This window comes from Porites lutea, chromosome 1, assembly GCF_958299795.1.
Source record: "Porites lutea chromosome 1, jaPorLute2.1, whole genome shotgun sequence".
Lineage (NCBI taxonomy): Eukaryota > Metazoa > Cnidaria > Anthozoa > Scleractinia > Poritidae > Porites > Porites lutea.
The window spans coordinates 4,480,063-4,499,431 of record NC_133201.1 but is presented as its reverse complement, the minus strand read 5'-3'; the positions used below and the strand labels follow the sequence as shown (position 1 = coordinate 4,499,431).

The following is a 19,369-nucleotide window of genomic DNA, read 5'->3' as shown; positions in this document are numbered from 1 at the left end:
GATGCCGTTCTTTACTCTAGCCAGATTAAATTCAAAGGGAAAAATGCTAGCCTGAGAAAACAGACGACATTACGGTTTCCTCGCGAAATGATGTCTGAGAAACGAGCGCAGAAATTCCATACTGATGACGCATCACTACCTAGATCTGGGAAGTGATTCTGATTGGTCGTGCCGCGTGTGAAATTTGCTTCAGCCAATCAGAAGCGCTACCTAGATCTACAATGAGGGACAAAAGTGTTGACACACTTCCGTAAAATGGCCCCTTTTTGCATAGTGAATATACTTATCCCCTTCCCTGTTCTACCCCAACCCCTTCCCCCCAAAATCAATGTTGAATTTTGGACTCTCAAGTCTTTTTTTTACTTCAGACAACATTGATTCGGGGGGTCGGGGGATTTACGGCGTTTAAAAGGAATGAAATAATAAATGAATTAAATGTTTGTTAAAAGCACCCGTTTCAAACAAGTGTGTCAACTACTTTTGTCCCTGATTGTAGGTAGTGATGCGTCATCAGTATGAAATTTCTGCGCTTGTTTCGCAGACGACATTTCGCAGGGAAACTGTTAGTGCCGTCTCAGGCTAAGGAAATGCCTATTTCCCATTCTTTATCCCATCAAAGTAAAATCAAAACCATTTTACATGATCAAAATTAATGGATTTGGCTCAGCCCTTGTGAAGCTCACCGTACGATGTGGAATGATCCAGCGTGATTTATCCACGTGCTGGAAGTTTGGATTTGCATGATCTCCAACTTCAACTGCTTCTAGTTCGTTATGGAGAATTGATACCATTATCTTTGGTAAATTAAATAATTTAATTAAAGCCCCCCTTCTCGATTAAGCCATTCCTCTCTATTTAGTCCCCCCCCCCCCTCCACCCTCAAACGTGCCTGAAATAAATAGCCACACCCCCGAGCGAGAGGGGATTTACGGTGATTTTAGAAAATGGTCTTCAAAAAAATGTTGTGGGTACAAAGGAGGAAGGAAATGAAAAATTTGTTAGGACGAGGAGTGCTGATTTTGGTCGCTAGAAGACAAACCCGAGAATTCTCAAAGGAACCAAGGGAAGATAGGTAGGGAACCAACAGCTAACTTGAACTCGGGGCACATTAGTGAGGGGCGATTGTCTCGCTGCTCGCTGCTCCCCTCAAATTCACCCTAAAAAGAGCTTTTATAATGGTAACTGGTGTTTTCGAGTGAGAATAGAGCGGTTTTCATTTGAGTGTCGAAAAGTAATTGGTTTTGCACTTTCTACACGATGCGATTGGCTTAAAAGATTCGCGCCACCTTTTCATCCAATCAGAAGTAAAACCAAAGTCAATTGTGACGCGCTCGCATGCATTTTCCCGCGCTTTGCGTCAGCCACATGTAATTACTTCGAGGTTTGATTGGTTCAATGTATTGTCCGTGTCCTATGTGATTGGCCAGAGTAATTACTTTGGTTTTGGTTTTACGACACTCAAACGAAAACCACTCTATAGGAAGAAAAGTAAAGACAAGCATTCATATCCTCTTTTATTGCAAAACAGCAAACAGTAGTGAGTGAAGCGAAGAGAAACCAACTCTTTGTCCCTTGAGAGAACTCAACTTCTTTTACTACTACTTTTTCACTGACTAGGTTTTTTTTCCTTTTGGCTTATTTAGGCTTCCTATCATCTTAAATAAAACAAAAAAAACCGCAACTCTGACTAAATTCTACTCTATAAGCAATCCATTATTCCTACTCTCGCAAATCCATGTTTTTGTTAAAGATTCTTTGCGAAAAAACTCTTAAATTGACTTAAAACAGTCAATAACACTGAAGTAGCTTATTACTATAATTATTATTATTATAAAGTACCACTTTGTATCTGTGATACGTTTTGGCTTGGCGCCAGTTAGTGCCGAAAAAATGCAATAGCTTTCTTGTGTCAAATCCTGGTGGCGACGAAAGTAGATTAATTTACTATTTTAAATGCTAACACAGTAAAGGCAATGGCCGTTTTTATACTAGAGGGCGCATTATCCGTCCAGACGGACGATGCGTCTATGCGGCCGTTTTCACACTTGAGACGATTTATCCGCCTCAGATGGATAATCCACCTTCAAAATCCGTCAAAATTGACGGGAAAAACAGATGGATAAAGTCAGGTGGATTGTCCATTCAAAATTAAAACCGTTCTATATTTTCAAATTAAGACGTATTAATCTGTCTAACACGAACTATCTAAGGGATAATCCGTCTCTTGTGTGAATACGGCCAATGACAATCACGCTACAGATATCATGTCTATGAAAAATTTGGATCGTTAGTAGCTTGTCAGTAAAAAAGCAAAATTATTTGTTTAAAATCAAAGAGGATTCACCCTAGAAAAGCACTATCAGGCCATGTCTTAACTATACCGCATACCTTAACGACGTGTCGACAAACAAAAAAACTATCCTATGACCAGCAACGGCCGAAACAGGAACAAGTCGTTTAGCCTCACTCTGAATACCTGCTCACACGGTACCAAAGTGTAGCACAGAACCTATCCGATATGTGACGCGCTCCACTTTGGAGATCGGCGCGTTGCAGCTTCTCTCCGTTACAGAAATCGCGCCCAAATCACCGTTCTCATGCGCGAACAGAAACCCTATCCGGTATGTTTTTCGTGCTGGCGCGGTATAGTGTCAACATAAGCTACGAAACTAAAAACTACGAAATGTACCCTTACGACTCAATTAATTACAGGATTTACAAAGAAACTGGACATCATGTTCTCTTAAATGAGTGTCTTGTGAAAATTAACTACCGTACATCATTAATGGCTTCTGTAAGCTCAATTTAAAGAATAATTCACATCTTTCATATATTCTTTTCTTTTCTTTCAGCCACGATTCATCATTCCATTATTACTAATCATTCTCGGATTATTATTACTTTCTAATATATTTAGCGACATCAGCGGCCCCTTGTTGCAGTCCAGACGTGAGAATAGGTGGACCTTGTCAGTCAAAACAACACTAAGATCTTCTGATTATTGGAATGGGTTTTAGTTCACACGATGACTTCACGCAACCTGTGCGTTTTAGGTCACGTGGTACCAACGAGTTTCTCAAAAAGTGTTGACCGAGAAGGCCTGGGAAGACGCCGTACAGAACCACGCAACTCTGACCCACAATGTTAACTTTGACATTTCACAATTTTCAACTAGTAATAAGCGTTTTCTTTCCTTCCTTTTTTGAACCTGAGAGAGAACTGCAGCTTCAGGTTTTCACTGTCATGATAACGAAACAAATTTTACCTATTCTTTTTACAGGAGAGTGTCTTACAAAAGCTGGAAATGTTTCAAGCGTAATAACACCACAATTCATACTTCGTGGAAACGACGACGAATTCAATTTGTCGGTTGCCAGGAATCCTGGAGGGCAAGTTTTGATTGACAAGGAGAAATGATCTTCACCTCTTTAATAAACTTCACCACTAGCATTCTGTGACGAGAATCGTTAAGAAAAAGTGCTAGAAACCTTCACTGCTAGCATCCCCTCAGGAAAACCATTAATACATTGCGAACAGTGACTCGTACCCAATCGTCTTCGCGTGACGCGCGCGCAAGGGGGTGGGGGGGGGGGGGGAGTGATGTCACACCCCGAGGGCCACTAAGGAGAGGTCGTGAAATAATCTTGAACCCAGATCTCTTCGGCTTCGTCAACATGAGATCTGGGTACGAGTTTAGTTGTGAAAGACGACTGGGAACGAGTCACGCTAAAAATCCTTTAAAAGTTTCCTTTCTCACTGCTGCTTACATTCCTTCTCCTTCTCTTTCTTCTTCTTATCAGAGTTCCGTCTGCGTTGAGGTTGTATCAGAGCAACTGGCTTGGGTTTTGATTCTGGATTTCCCAGAGTCGACGGAGGGCTTGCTTCATTATTATTCTGTGTTTTCCTGTTAAATGTCGGATCTATCAATTCAGCAATGTTACAATCAGTTCCATTTCTTAAGCTACCGCTATTTTGCAACTCCGTGACTAAATGGTTTGAAGGCGAAGAGCTGGCCACCGTTGTACGTCTTTCCACAATCCTTTGATGCCTTGAATGTCGTGGAATGTCATCACCTTCTTCATAAAGCCTTTCCCACACAGCTTCTCTCGTATCTGGAGAAGTTGGCGATTGGATAGGCCGTATGTTACAGGCGGAATGCGATGAACTGGTTGATGATCTGTGAGAATTCTGCCTAATATATCCTTCTGTCCTTTCAAGCGAGCCATCCAGGGATGACAGCGGCGAGTGGTTAGGGGACTCTGACAGTCGGTAATCTTGTTGATGCCGCAGTGACTCTCTTTCAAGCGATGCACTCGTTGACGACTGAGAGCCATAGGAGCTTGCTTGTGATATTCGCTTCGTGGCCTTGTCTCGCCGCTCAAATGAACCATCCGGTTGAGTGTTCATGTCTCGTCTAGGGCTGGGTTGTTTCTGATGAAGAGAGTCGTCTTGCAGTAGATCAGGGATTGGTTCTCTCTGGACTGCCTCGTCATACGATGGTAGTCTCTGATGCGACTATAAAAAAATCAATCAAACCGGGAATGGTGATTTAAAATGACAATAGCCTGTAAACAGACGTTGTTTTATTATTATTTCTTTTTTCGTTCTTTTCAAAAACATCGGCGTGCTCGCGAGCGAAGCGAGCGCGGCGGTCAATAAATCCCGTGCGATTTATATTTTATTACCCGCGCTCGACGGACTTTGAAGAGAAGATAGAGGGTGTGAACAGGCTAAAATCACAAAAGTAGAGATGGCACTGAATGGCAATTTGAGTTGACCAGTTATGAGTGCAAAGATCAGAGATCTCGTAAGATACATTGCTAACTGAGAATCCCCGGAAACAGGATGACAGGGTAGATTATTGACGAAAACAGTTGGAAGTTTTAATCAGAAAAAGAGGTTATGGAATTTCCCGCGCAAAAGGCGGAAAGCACGAAGGGAGCATCGCGGGAAACAAACTTGAGCGTGAGCGAGCGTGAACTCTTTTACCTCAAAACACAACGATGGATATACTGCCAGACATTGCTTCTCTCACGCTATGTATAACTACGACTAAAACTTTAAAGCTTTACGAAAACCATTACTTGCAAAATGTCATCACTTGTTCAATGCAGCACGTCTCACCTGAAGTTCTCCTGTGCTTCCGCCAGCAGTACTCTCAGCGGGAACTGTTTGAGCTCTTCTCAGCTGTCTCTCTCTCTTGAGCTTCTGTAATCGAACGTACTCTCTTCTTTGTAACTCTCTTGCGAATTCCTGTAATTATAACATTTAGCACTATGTTAAGTATAATTTATTGTTGACTCAGCCAAACATTCCCTTAAAAACCGTTTAATTCCAAAGAGTGGCATGAAAGCGCTGCTAAAGAGATTTCACTTAGATGGTCACATTTAACATAATAAGAAACACAACAGGAATGTAATACTCATTAGCTTTTAATCGAAATAGTCACAACATTTATTACATCCACTGACTTTCCAGTTACAAATACCTCATATAGGAAAGTACCGTTTATTAGCTTTAATTTATCTGAATGGTCAAGCATTTTGGGGTTTCCTTCAAGTGTTATCTTCACTAAATCTAACTTAACCCATTTTGCCCCTGAACCGGCCGTTACCACCCGTGCGGATCCACGTTTCTTCTCCCGCTGGTGACGTCATCATTTTTAACGGTCAAGGACAACTTTGTCCGCTAACTTGTGCAAGATGAAGAGATCTTTCAAACCATACCAAAATGAGTACGATTCGGTCAAAAAACCACACAACGCTGACCCGAAAATTCCAATGAAAATCTCATTCCACTACCCCGTACGTTTCCTTTCACCTAAAAGCTTTCCAAGAAACTTTTCCTAACGAAATGAAGCCAACAAAATGCCCAGCAAAAGGAAAAAAAGAAGGGAAGAAAAGCGAAAAAAAAAAGGCAAAACTGTTGTGTTACTTTTAAACCCAAAATTTTCTTCAAATTTTGCTTTCTGCGAAGGCCCGAACTTCGCAAGCTAATATGCTGCATCTGGATCAGAAGGAAGCCATAGGCTGACCCTGACCGTGAGGAGTCTGAGAACAAAAAAAGGAGGAGAATCACTCCCCGTTCTCTCCCCATTCTCCCACTCGTTCTCTAAAACAGGACAGTGAAGCCAGCGGAGGAGCGGCTTACGCTGCCATGTGTGCGACCTGCAAACGATTTTGTGGTAAGTTTTAGCGCTTCATAGTTGGACAGAGGCTAGAAAACGGCTCCCCTAGCTTCAAAACGCGTTTTTTCCTACGAGCGAATGGGTTAAGGCGTTTTAGGACTAACAGAAGTTTGGATTTCTTTAAGCAATCTGTTTATTCTTACCCTGTCCTGATATTCTAACGCCACTCTCCTATCATTTGCGGCCTGCCGGTCTTGTTCTAACATCTAAAGAAAAAAGAAATTGAAGATTGAAGATCTCTGGAACAAATATGCAGAATTTATTATTTTCACTTTGCAATGTTCTTTCAACATTATTGCTGGTTTGCACGTGACGTCACGGCGGCCATGTTGGAGGGCAAGAACAAAAACATTATACTCTCCTCTGGGAACTAAATTCTATTTTCATCTAAATTCTTCGAGAAAAAGTTCTATTGTATTGACCCTTAACATGGCCGCGTTGTCACGTAGTTGCAAACCAAGAATTATTATCTAGCATTATAGATCAATGGTTCAAAGAGAAAACACTGCGATTAGGTGATGAAAACCGCCCAAAACATCTGGTCAACCCTTAACCCTATAAGTCCCAAAATCCACATACAAGTACTCCGGCCTCGTCTCCATACAGAGACGAGTAGGGAACTGGAGCTGAAAAGCGTCCCGCAATTGTTTGTGGGATCGTAACTGGGCAAGCGCCGGTCACCTATTGGCCAATTTCTTTTTAAACCCGGAAGTCTTTGCGAAAGTTAACTCAGCCCATTTTTTTCTTCTCGCTTTTTAAGTTTTAAAGAATTGGTTGGGAGAATTTGTTTTTAAAAAGATAAAAGCATTTTCATTTGGATGATCACTGTATTATTTCTCATAAATCATTTTCTCTTATGATGTAAAGGTACTATCAGAGGAGAAAACTGATGCTGATTACTCTTAAGACTTCAAAGTAACCACTAATACTAGCATGCAAACTCTGTACACTGTTCTCTACACATTTTCTATGGTATTGCTGATTATTTCCTTTTTTCTCATGACCCTTAAGCCTGATTGTGCAGTGTCACTTTAAAGAGAAATTGAATTTTGATCACTCTTAGCACACATTACCTTTTTTTCCTCTTCCTGCAACTTTCTTGCAAATTCCTAATAACAGAAATGACTATTTTAAAACACTTAATTTAATAGAAAATTGATAACAGTACAGTACATGCATAAATACAACAAGTAGGCTGGGAATCAAACAGCTAGGGATTTCTTTTGGCCAAAATTATTTTTCGTCTATTTTCCTATGAAAGTAGCTTGGGGCCTCGTTCATAGTAGCCGGGGGAAATCCCCGGTCTCCGCCTCTTAGTGACAGCCCTGTGCATGGCATGAATGAGACTCAAATTCTCCTTGCCTGGGGCTGTTACATCCTCCTCTAAGTTTATGATTTACTGGGCTCGAAAAAAACTTGAATTCCAACTTTCACATTTTGCTTGCCCCAGGCCACTTCTTGTTTGTCTTAGTAAATGATTTTGTAAGAGGACGACATACCTAGAGCCTGAGCTTTAAAAGTTACTTTCCCAGCAAGAAAATCCACCTGTCCCAGACTAACAGACGGGACTTTTTTCAAGACCTGATTTAATTTAGAGATAATTTTCCTTAACCTTTGCACAATTGGGCCCAGCGAGCAAGAAAAATTACTAGCGTAACAGGAAAAATACTTGTCTCACATCACTAAACAAGCCCTGGAAACTAACTCAAAAATGGGGTAATCCTCGGTGTAAAAACCTGTGAGGTTTTTCTTTGCTTTCTAGCCATTATTTTCCTTGGCTTGATTGTGTTGACTTCTCACTGGCGTCATTGTGTTCATTGTTTTATGTCACTTGTGAGTTTCACAGGTTTTTACACCAAGGATGAGCCCAAAAATGGGTGTCACTGGTATGTAGATTTTTGACTATTAACTGCTGGGAAAATCATAAGCAAAATTTTTGGAGTTGTAGCAGTGTGAATTTTGAGGGAAAAACATCACTTACCCTTTTTTCAGTTGGCATGGCCACTCAGTAATAATTAATTTAAGTAATTTATAGATTTTTTCGTGTTCAATTACAAACCTCATCCTGCTTTTCTCGTGACCTTTTGTGTGCCTTCTCGCGCACCTCCACATCATCATTTTCATCAAACAGATCAATTGCTGTTCCATCGGCCATTATTATCCTGTCAGATTCCAGTCTCCCTCCTTCAGCTGGTGGGGGAAGTTGTACCACAGCTGCTCCATCTCCCTGATAATAGCCATTCTCTGAGCCTCTACTGCTGTTGCTTCCTTTTCCCGTCAGTTTAGGATGAGGTCGCATGTCTTCTTTTACAGGGGGACTATTTCTTGCTGCTAACAGAGCAGAAGATGGAGGTTATTACTAATACATTTTTTTACATAATCCTGTCACTGCCAAATTTAGCCAAAAGCAAATTTTGACCAAATTTTGAAAAACAAATAGCACTCTATGAAAGTACAGGCAGAGAGCTTTCATTTGAATGGTCACATCATATAATTTCGTCCACAGACTCAAACGTTTAGAGTCACCTTACAAAACTCCATCAAGTACTCCAGCAGTGAAAGAGATAAACTGTAAAGCTAAGGTAACAATAGGGCCATTTATAAGATAAAAAATAAGATGTGTCTTACATAGGACGTGTCTTAAATAAGACGCGAACTTTCCGTATAAACGGCACATTTCGTCTAAAATAAGATGGCTTAGCTAAGATGTGTCTTATTTTAGAACAGCCCTTAACAGCTGTTCTTAGATAAGACGCGTCTTAGCTAAGACGAGAAAAACTTCGTATAAATGACCTTCGCATCTTAAATAAGACGCGAACACATAGTACGCATGCGTTAATTTTTGGCGCGCCACGTTGAATTGCCGTTGCTACAGGCAACATTTACATGAAAACAAGTCAAGGACAGAAATAAGACGCGAACCATTTATACGAGCTGTTCTCGTCTTAGATAAGACATGCTCGTATAAATGGTACAGTTCGCGTCTTATTTAAGACGCGTCTAATGTAAGACGCGTCTTATTTTTCCTTGTATAAATGGCCCTATTATCACAAACCAAATACTTTTAATAAGTATTACCAGGGTTGTCACTAAGATTTCAAGTTGCTGGGTAAATACAACAAGTAGGCAGGGAATCAAACAGCTAAGGGTTTCTTTTGCCTCTATTTTCATTTGATAGTAGCCAGGGGCCATGTCCATAGTAGCCCTGGGGAATCCCTGGCCCTCGCCTCTTAATGGCAGCCCTGCATTACTATTGTTGCTACTCCAAAAGATACACTACTTCTGTATGAATAGTTCCACCACAAACTTGAAACCACATGTACAAATCATAGCTAGAAGAGTTGGGAAGGCTACTACTTTTACCTCTTTTTTTTTCTTTTTCCCCAACCCCCTGGCCCAATTAGGTACAAAACTGAAGTGTTTGCCTTACCTGTTTGTGTTTCAGGAGGGTCATAATGATTCACATGGTTTTCGCCATTTGTTGTTAAGTGTGAAATAGCATCATTAAGCATTGTATTCTCTTGCTCTTCCTGTCGTTGTCGTTCCAACCGCCTTTGCCTTGCACGCTCCAGTTTTAAGGCTTCCTTTTCTTGCATCTGTCTTGCAATTGCCTAAATAACAACAAATACAATACAATAAACCATTGTGGTTATAATTGAATCGCCCACTTTTTGGAACTAGTTCTACACAGAATAAATATAAAGAGATCACAAAAACTTGTGCAGCTCGTTTCAGGTGTTCAGATATTGTAGGCAGCACAAAAAAGAGCATAGAATGGGGCGGGATGGGGGGGCGGGGGGGAAGTTGAAAGTTTTGGAGGGTAAGAGAATGCCTGAAGTTTTTCAAACCTTCAAAGAATGGAGTACTCTACAAAAGAATAACTTAAGGTCTAGGGCACGTACATGTACATGTTGTAGTTATTTTTTTATCTCAGTTAATTTTTATTTTTCCATTGTTTTGGAGTATGGTAATGTATGGTAATGAATTTGAAACAAAGGAAAAACAAAAATTAACTAAAATAGAAAAATTAACTGCAATATACACAGGTATGTTGTTGAAAACTCACAGTTCAGCTCCATGCCCTCTCCTGAAACACTTATGGTTTTAAATGTGAGAGTTCTCCCCCACAAAAATTTACAATGAATTTGTACTAATCCAAGTATGGATATTTCTTAAATCCTATAATCTTGGACAGAATAAAAATAATGGCATAGCAAACCCCCCATACTCTTGAAATCAAGAATGAAGGGGGCAAAAGCCTAAATGCATCATTTTTCCATCCTCGATTTTGGAGGTGGAGGGGGATCTAAATTTTCACCCCACTTTGTCCAAGATTACAGTACATGTACAATGTATTTCTACTCAGGAAGTCACCTAATATTTGAAGGGGTGCCTGAAAAAGGCCTTAAGTAACTTGATCATACAACAAATTCTCCCTTGTTTCAAAAACCAAACATGAGGTAATTTGAAAGGGAAATCTAGTACTTCAATCACAAGTGTCTTGGGATTTTTGCCACGCACTCCTTCCTTTTCCACAAGTTACGAACAGTGCCACAATAGCTAAAAAGAACCATAGGTTCACAGACAAACTAATATGCAGAGCTAATGACCTTATGTTTAAGTACAGCTTTATATATATCTAACAGCAATACTAAATGCTTACTAGCAATACTGTTAATAGACAGCTGCCTACTTTTCAAATTTTACCATTTCAGAGTTTGTTTCGACTACATGGATAAGCGGCTGACGATACCCTTGCAATAAAGGAACAATGCTGAGTTTTATTATTTAATAATTGTAGCTATGGGCTGGCTTATATTATATGCATGTTTACATCCACAGCAGACAACAGAGTCAAATAAATGATATGTTCTACTTGGCATACCTCATCTCTAGTTTCAGCGTCCCTTCTTCTTCTCTCACACTCTATTTCCTGTAGAGACAAGTAAACTGTTAAATTTTCATGGAATTGAGATGTCTAGCTTATAAACTACACCTGCCCTAGAACTGTGATCTTTAAAGTTTGCATTATGGATTGAAACAACAAAAACCAAACAATCACAAAGATATTTAATATTTTTCTGAATCCATTTTGCACCTTACATACAGTTGTACATTCATTTTAGCGTGTGCACTTCAATTTATGCTGAAATAATCTCACACCTCCTTGAATGTCGCCTAATTATGTTTGCATCCACTGTTTTAGTCACGGAGATCATTGCTCATCCTTTCACGCTTACCGGTGAACAACACCCTTGATTACTCTACATTCAGAATATACTTGCTCAGACACATACCTGAATGTCCGAGTTTTAAGAAATTAAATAACCTAATTAAATAGAATGTTCCATAGTCCTTACCTCATTTTGCAGTTTATGTTGAAGATCTATGGCTAGCCAGTGTTCTGTTCTTTCCCTGAGATAAAGATACAGTGTACATAATTTAACATACACAGTCATGCAAACTTAAATTATAATTTTAAAGTCACTGCTTTTGCAAGACACAAACAAAACACCTCTGAAATATGCCCAGTTCTAAGTAAGATGGAGGAAAAATCATAATATTATTCTGTTTCTCACCAGTTTGGGTTTGGCCTGCAGAAACAAACGAGAGACTTCACTTTCATTTTGAGCAATGATACACGTCTGGTCAAGCAATGAAGCTTAACATGTGCGTGATATTTCAGTTTTCTTATAATATTGCCGGAATTCAGTGATATTGCATAATTAAGTCAAACATGTTTTACATAGTTAATAATTCTTGTCTTTTAATAGCAAACTGTCTGCAAATCAATCTGCTCACAAGTTGTATAAATTTTGATCCCTTCTTAATAATATCCACTACCTGAATATGATTATTTCTTCTTTAACTGAATAAGATTTAATGTATGTAAAATCAGTCAGAAAAGTAGTTAAAAAATCTTATGTTTAATTCAGAAACACTGACATTTTATGGCCCTGTAACACAATGGTGATGTCAAGTATGAGGGCATGCTGAAAATAGAGAGTTTCTGTAAGATTAAAACAGATCCAAGCTATAAAAAAATAACAACTTTTTTCACTCTCCTCAAGGAAAAAATTTTCAAATTAAGCCACTGTGACTTGCTGTAACATGTTAATAATTTAGTGCACGTTTTCATGCAAGATCATATATATATAATTGACATTTGTGTATACAAGGAAGTCTAATATCACTAATTGCTGACACCTAAATATCAAATACTATTTAATATCTGCTGAAGAGAGCTTGAAACCAAGATAACCTTTCTTTCTCAGACCTCAATACTTGCAGGAAATCACAAGAAATGATTGTCGATTGGTTATATTCAGAAGTGAAATATCCCTTACTCACAGTAATTACTATTCTCTTTTGCCACGTTTTCATCAGCTAAGTCGAGAAATTCATTTTACTCTGTGCTCTAAACTGAAGTTTAAATTTCTTCCAATAAACAGTATTTTATTGCAAAGACTGATTGTTGACCTGTGATAAAGTTACTTTTGCCTGACTATCACACGTAAATTTTTAAGGTAAAAGGCTCACAGCAAGAGAACACCAGAAATATTTCTGGAATGTCACTGCACAGTCGGTGAGGAAAAAGCCAATCAGATGTGAGATAACTAATCCATGACTAGCACCTTAACTCATAATGGTTTTAATTCAAACAAGTTAAACTTTGAAATTGCACAATAAATTAAAGTGTAAAACGGAACCTCTGTTTAAGCATATTGCCAAATTTCCTCAGTCTATGAAGTCACAGTGACCTCAAAAAATTGTTCCCGAATCCTGATAGCAGATATTGTTCCTTGCCTCAATTGACAGACGGCAGTAGTTATAGTCATTGTATTCACCGGAAATAGATTATTACACTGCAGTACTTTATGGTTTTATGGTTTTGTGCTTTTGCTCATGAGTCTAGATCTCCACTGTTATACTGTCAATAAAACAATAGTTAAACCCCCATTCTACAGTTTTCTTACTTTATGCTTGAAACTGTCAGGTGCCAATCAAGCAATGCAACCAAGGGAAGCATTGATGACTTCCTTTGTTATACATTAGAACTGAAGAAAACACAGTCAAACTCGATGTAAGGACACACACTTAATATGGAGACGAAATTTTTATGAACAGTTTGCTTTTTCCCTAGGAAAAGAAAGCCCTTACATTTCCTCTAAATTTGACCCTCGGACACCCCGTTATACAGACACTTTCTATGGCCCCTCAGTGTCCGTATTAACAGGATTTGACTGTAGAGTTATTTGTGTCTTGCCTGATTAATTTCCATTTTTTAATATACATGTAATAATTTTTGAAAAAACAGTCACTCTTACATAATAACACAATTTGACTGCATACAATTGGTTGTAAAAAAATGACAAACCATAAAAATGCCTCAAATCAGTCGGTTTGTTTTGAAGGCAAGAGAATTTGCATGAAACTGTTTGAATCCATTATTAACGCCTCTGTTCAATGCACAGCTAGTCTAAAAAATACACCAATGATACATATTAGTTCAACTCACATATTGTGTACCATATCTTCGGGAAGGATTTGAGAATGTTTTACTTCTTCTAAATATGTAATCTTTGCAGCTTTAACATCCTCACGAACAGTTTTTCTTTCACTCCGGTTTCTGATGTAGTGATTGCCAACTACAAATTAAAACAACCACATTGACAAACATTAAGAAAAGTTACCTAAAACTCCACTGTGTTTCCCCAATTAGAGCCAAGAGGCCCTAGAATGCTCAGACACTTTAATAAGGGCTAGGTACATATGTATGTACAGCGACTGGTTCATAGCTATCACTACGAACAGTTTTGCCAGGCAAAGCTGACGTGGGAGGGGATATTTTGTAACCAGAGCATGTTGAGAGTAAGGTACAATACAATAATACCAAGCTACAATGTAAAAGCTGATTTATAATGACAAATAGCAGATGAAAATAGCTAAGAGCTCTAAATTTCAACACTATACTTGTTTTCTAGTCAAAATCACAATCATACCCAGCCCACTGACATTGTTAAAGTTAATAAGAAAGATTAATTACATTCTTCTTCTTGCAGGCGATGAGCAAGGGACGCATCTTCACGCACCATGAAATCCTGACAAACTGAAAAACAAAAATAACTCTGTCAGGACAATAAAGCGGGCATAGCCTATGTGTATGTTACAATCTTCTGGCATTGAAAATCACAGTGATCAGTTTCAAATGAAATTTAAGGTTTACATTCAAGTTTATATTTATGTACCCAGTTTGTTTTCTAATTTTGTCATTTCTAATTTAGGGTTATTACGCGTAGGATAATAGAATCACATCAAGTTAAAATCATTTTAATAATTAGAAATTTCATGATTTTAAGCTACAGCTGATGTACATCCATAATTGGGTGTAAGTTTTTCACAATTTGACAGCCAACATGCAAATAGACACAATCCCACATAGCTTTAAGGTATGGCTGCATTGGTCACCATATATAGCAAGGAGAAAAAAATTTGGGGACTAAAATGGCAGCAAATTTGGTTACCTGTGTGTGACTGTCACGTGCCAAGTCGAACTATTTTTATTTTGAGTCATGTTTAAGGTCTTTATAAAATTAAAGAGACATGCAGGTAATTCAACTTTCACTGGCCCTGATGCCCAATTTAGTTTGCAGACAATAAAATAAATAGATTAACAGGTTAATCCCATAGCTCTCCCTGTAAGGGTGCCAAGAAAATCAGCTTTACAGCTTGTAGCTGTTACTTTATGTAGCCTGCCAATAATAATATTTTTGAAAAATTATTTTGATGAGCAGGATATTGATAATCAATTTATTATTATTATTATTATTTATAATTAATAACACTAGTGGTGAATAAATTACTTGTAGTTTTATTTATTCATTGTAATAATACATGTAATTGCAATGATTTCATGTTGCCAGATCAGCTTGAAAAAGCTTTTGATCCAAATGAATTTGTTAGGAATTGAAACCAGCAATTTGTTTTGCAGTACTTCTGTAATTCGAATTCCTCCAAAAAAACTTCACTTGTCCATCCGGCAGGTCAAGAAAAGAATATATTTTGACTAGCCCTATCGCAAAATCCACTAGTTACAGGCTATCGGACACTACTTTAATTTGTTTGTACGTACACAGCTCAGCTTTGTACACCGTGGGTTTCATTAAAAGCTGGAACCTGGGTACTACCATTAGCGTACTCTAAGCACGGAACATGTCCTCAAGCCCCCACAAAAAGTCAATAGTCTAGTTTCAAATTCACTATGACCGCTGAATAAAAGAAGTAAAGATGCATTTTTTACTGGCTTGGCCTCCATCTGAAATAATATAATTATATTCACAAATTCCAACAAGAAGAAGACCTGTTTATCACTCTTTCTATTGGGTATTTTCAAATTTCAAACACTTACTTGCTGAAATTTGTGAATATTTTACTTTATGTTGCGGCTATAAACCCTGTGTGAATGTATCGTTAATATCTATATTCATCAGCAATATTTAATTCGAAAAAGGACCATTCTCAAACCAAATTTCTATCTTTCTCTGCCTTCTCAACCTTGGGCACCCTTCTACTTTACAAATAGTGAAAACCTGGTTGCACTACAGCTATACAATTACCCACTATCACAAATATTTTGTACATAATATAGCCCAACAGTGTTAAAACAAGATAAGACAGTAAAACAAATCACATTACTTTTTTTAAAAAAAACTTCTATTATGACAGCTTTATTCTTTTTCAAGATCCAGATTTAGGGGAAATTGCAAACTTCCACAACATGAAACTAAAGGAGAAAATTATCTTCCAAAAAAATTACTAAACAATTTTAGTCGTATCCATCGAAATCAGCTGTAAAATTGTAGCAAACAAATTAGCAGAATTAAGTACTAAATTGATCAGGAGTGAAATTTCATATCATGTTTTGAAAACAGCTTTTAAAATGTTTTTAAAACAGGGCTCGTCACTGTACAAATTATCTTTTGTAGCTGGACCTCATAGGGAGCATACATGTTGGAAAAAAGAATATTCTCAATTCTAATTTTCTCACGTTTTTCAATTGACCTTGGCAGATATAAATAATCAGCAAACAAAAGATCTCGTCCCGGCTTACCTCACACAAAAGAACGTGTGAAAATATTCAGTTTACTTTTAATGTCAAAAGCTCCAAAATTTTATTCTAGGGCAGAACATGTTTTCTGTTTTTTTCTTTTCGATAGTTAATGAAACTAGATTGTTTACAAAGTTGAACTGTTTGATTTGGAATTTTTGTCTAGTAACTTTAATTTTAAGTCTGCTAATGCAAGCAACAGCCCGCCTAGTACAGAGTAATTTCAGGTTGGAAAAAATGTCTTTCTTTTAAAAAAAATATCTCACCTATAATAATTTTACGAACTATGTCTAACAATGAGCAGACAATGAGATTTACAAGATCACGACCTGGATCAGGACAAAATTCGTCAAAGAAGTATTTTACTTGAAAGTAAAGATTATTCGTTTATGTGACAGAACAGCTCAAATATCGATTTACGGATTCCATTTTGCCGCAAAAGTATGATACCACGCTTAACCGACAAACAGACTCCAGCTAGGTAGGCCTTTTAAACAAATGGGTAAGTAAAGTAAATGATGCTCACTTGTAAGATGTTTTCACAAGAAGATTACAGACAGCATGTGGGCAAATTGTACCATTCCAGTTGTCTCAAATTCACAGCGCTACAGAATAAATTCCTAACTTAATATCTACTTTGCTTAGCAACAACTCCGAGTTCTGCAATGATCTTTAACGCAATTTGTTTAACAAAAGAGATTAAAGCGACGCGATGAAATTTTATTTGAAAGATGTGATCAGTCAAAGATGGCGGCCGCTAGCTGACATTTGAGAACACAATGGGATCTCGTCTCTTCTTCCATAAAAAATAACTGTTTCAAAAATGCGATACATACGCCTGAAGCTTCTAAGAGCCACTCAGGTAAAGTTTATATCGGTTTTGTGGCCCAAGATTTTAATATGAACAGCAGTAAACTCAACGCATGTAACTGTCTAAACTTGGATGCCCTCTACACTTCGATTTATATGGTAAATTTGCCGACGATTCAAATGATTCGATGTCCAAGGTGTATAATATTATGACATTTCCAGTGGAAAAACTTGAACAGTAGATACGACAGGAATTTTTTTATTTAATGTGTTCTTTCCTCCACTCTGTACAAAACAAAAGAAAAATCTACTGGAATAAATGGCCCTTTGACAAGCTAAAATCAAGCTACCCTTGGTCATGTGAAGTAAACAACGTTTTCAAGAGTATTTCTGCCCATATTCACAGCAAGATCTTACCTTGACGCACAGAAGGAACTTTCGATTCGTCTATATCAGCCATACTTTTTAAGACAGGTATAAACTGGCATAAAATTGGATCAAATCTAGGCCATTGCGATCAATATCAATCGGTTTACTCAGAAGCCGTTTCCTGTTGTTATCCGGGACTTCGGTAGTTCAGGAAATAAAGATTTTTGATTGGATGAGAAAACAATTGCCATTCACATCGAAGACAATCGAAGACATGTCTCCGAAGTGGCGGAAATGCAAACACTGCTTGCGAAGCGCAAAGAAAATAAATAATCGCTCCATTGCACCATTTAATTGCTACAATAAACGTGCCAAAAAATATATTTCACAAGCACCCAAGTCAATCAATAATCAATAACGTTTAAGACTCCAAATTTGAGATGAGTTAAAAATAATTCCGTGTGCAAAACCGTTAATCCCCTTAGGCGATAATACAATGGGAAATAAAATTTTCGACTTGATTTCTCGACGTGGTTCTGAAATTTTTAATAGGGATGATTATGGAATCGAAGCTGTTCCCAGATTAACGAAAGATGTTAAGAAATTTTGAGAGTGTGAAGATATTATTCCGGTTTTAGAAGACAAATCGACAGCGACCGGAAATAGGTATCTTTCACGTTGTTTGTTTACCGCACGGTACAGAAATACGGGAAATTATTATAATTTTATCGATTGTATCGATATGTACTCGAAAAGGAAAACTGCCTATGACCTCCGTGGTTGCTAAATTCATAACTTTAACTGAGAATAGAATTTCTTTTAGCTTAAAATGGCGATAACTGTATTGCTCAATGAATCGTCATTCATGTGTGTCTTGCAAGGATGGGGGGAGGATGACATAATCACGCTCTTCTAATACCTCTCATGGACACACCCAACACGAACAAATAGCCTCTCAGTAAAGAAGGCAAAAAAACTTCTCGGGGTGTTAATACGTAACAAAGACGTAGGCTTTGAAAAGGAAACTGAAGATTGAGTAGTTCAAATATTTCACATATCTGCTGTTCAAGAATCATACGATGTCTCGTTCGCAAGGGCACGCGGGCGCCAAATTTGTGGCCGTGGGGTCGTGGCCGGGACTAAAGGCGTTAGGGACATGTTTGGAGTTAAGGTAGGGCCAGTATCAGAGACAAAGGTTGATTACAATGACCAGAAGAAAAGCTCTACTTATTTTCACTATAACACTATCACCACCTTTTAACCACTATCGCGACAATAAGGCTGGGCGTGTTAAGGAAAACAGTCGTTGTGAACTAAAATGGACACTCTCCAATCCGACAGTTTTCTCATGGACGTTATAATACCCTTAATCGGCTTTTGCACTAACAAGTTCCGACAATTATACTGCACGCTCAGCAGTTGTAAAAACTCATCGTGACGAAAAGGAGGATTAGGAATAGGAACTGTCTGAGAGCGAGAGTTTCAGGAAAGAAATTCCCTCATATCCTGGTCTTGACATCTGGCAGTTTCGTGTCCTGAAAGGAGAGTTAGTCAATCAAACCCACTGGAATGGGAAATCGGGAATGACTTCTACCTCTCTCCTCCGCATAGAGGCTACCGCTGGGAAGGTGCGCGGGGGACGATGGGAAGAGGGAAAAGGCAGGAAAAAGCCTCTCTTCTCTCTTCCCTTTCCATCGAGCCCCGCACGCTTTCTTTTTCTTTCTCTTCAGTCTCCCCACGGCACAAAGAGGTCTCTGAAGAAGAGTAAACCTGCGACTCATTGTTTGTTAATCATTTCCCTCCTAACATGGACAATGCAAAAAAACAAACAAACAAAAGTTCCAACGTTGTTTTGGTAAAATCCTAAGAAACAACTTGAGCACCATGCCATTTGA

At 38.3% G+C, this 19,369-nt stretch overlaps 1 protein-coding gene across 5 annotated transcripts; it reads right to left on the bottom strand.

The window, feature by feature from the left end:
* Nucleotides 1-1,501: 1,501 nt before the first annotated feature.
* Nucleotides 1,502-18,046, bottom strand: LOC140943062 (uncharacterized). Of its 5 annotated transcripts, none has more exons than XM_073392125.1 (11): nucleotides 17,523-18,044; nucleotides 14,235-14,297; nucleotides 13,707-13,836; nucleotides 11,548-11,602; nucleotides 11,073-11,120; nucleotides 9,618-9,798; nucleotides 8,247-8,515; nucleotides 7,261-7,296; nucleotides 6,331-6,393; nucleotides 5,125-5,253; nucleotides 1,502-4,515 (listed from the first exon to the last, which is right to left on the bottom strand). In XM_073392125.1, the coding sequence occupies exons 1-11, from the start codon at nucleotides 17,563-17,565 to the stop codon at nucleotides 3,754-3,756; spliced, it is 1,779 nt and encodes a 592-aa protein (XP_073248226.1). In that variant the 5' UTR covers nucleotides 17,566-18,044; the 3' UTR covers nucleotides 1,502-3,753. The 5 variants fall into 5 exon arrangements, with proteins under 5 accessions (XP_073248226.1, XP_073248218.1, XP_073248242.1 ...); XM_073392117.1 differs by having other exon boundaries at nucleotides 8,247-8,518; nucleotides 17,523-18,042; XM_073392141.1 differs by lacking the exon at nucleotides 17,523-18,044 and adding an exon at nucleotides 16,822-17,076 and having other exon boundaries at nucleotides 8,247-8,518.
* Nucleotides 18,047-19,369: the final 1,323 nt, after the last annotated feature.

Bases quoted from the DNA above. Each gene is read 5' to 3' on its own strand.
- LOC140943062 (XM_073392117.1), bottom strand. From the start codon at position 17,565: ATGGCTGATATAGACGAATCGAAAGTTCCTTCTGTGCGTCAAG. The intron at 14,298-17,522 runs GTAAGATCTTGC...TTTGTTTTTCAG, and splicing joins AGTTCCTTCTGTGCGTCAAG to TTTGTCAGGATTTCATGGTG. The intron at 9,799-11,072 runs GTATGCCAAGTA...GTTGTTATTTAG, and splicing joins ACGCTGAAACTAGAGATGAG to GCAATTGCAAGACAGATGCA.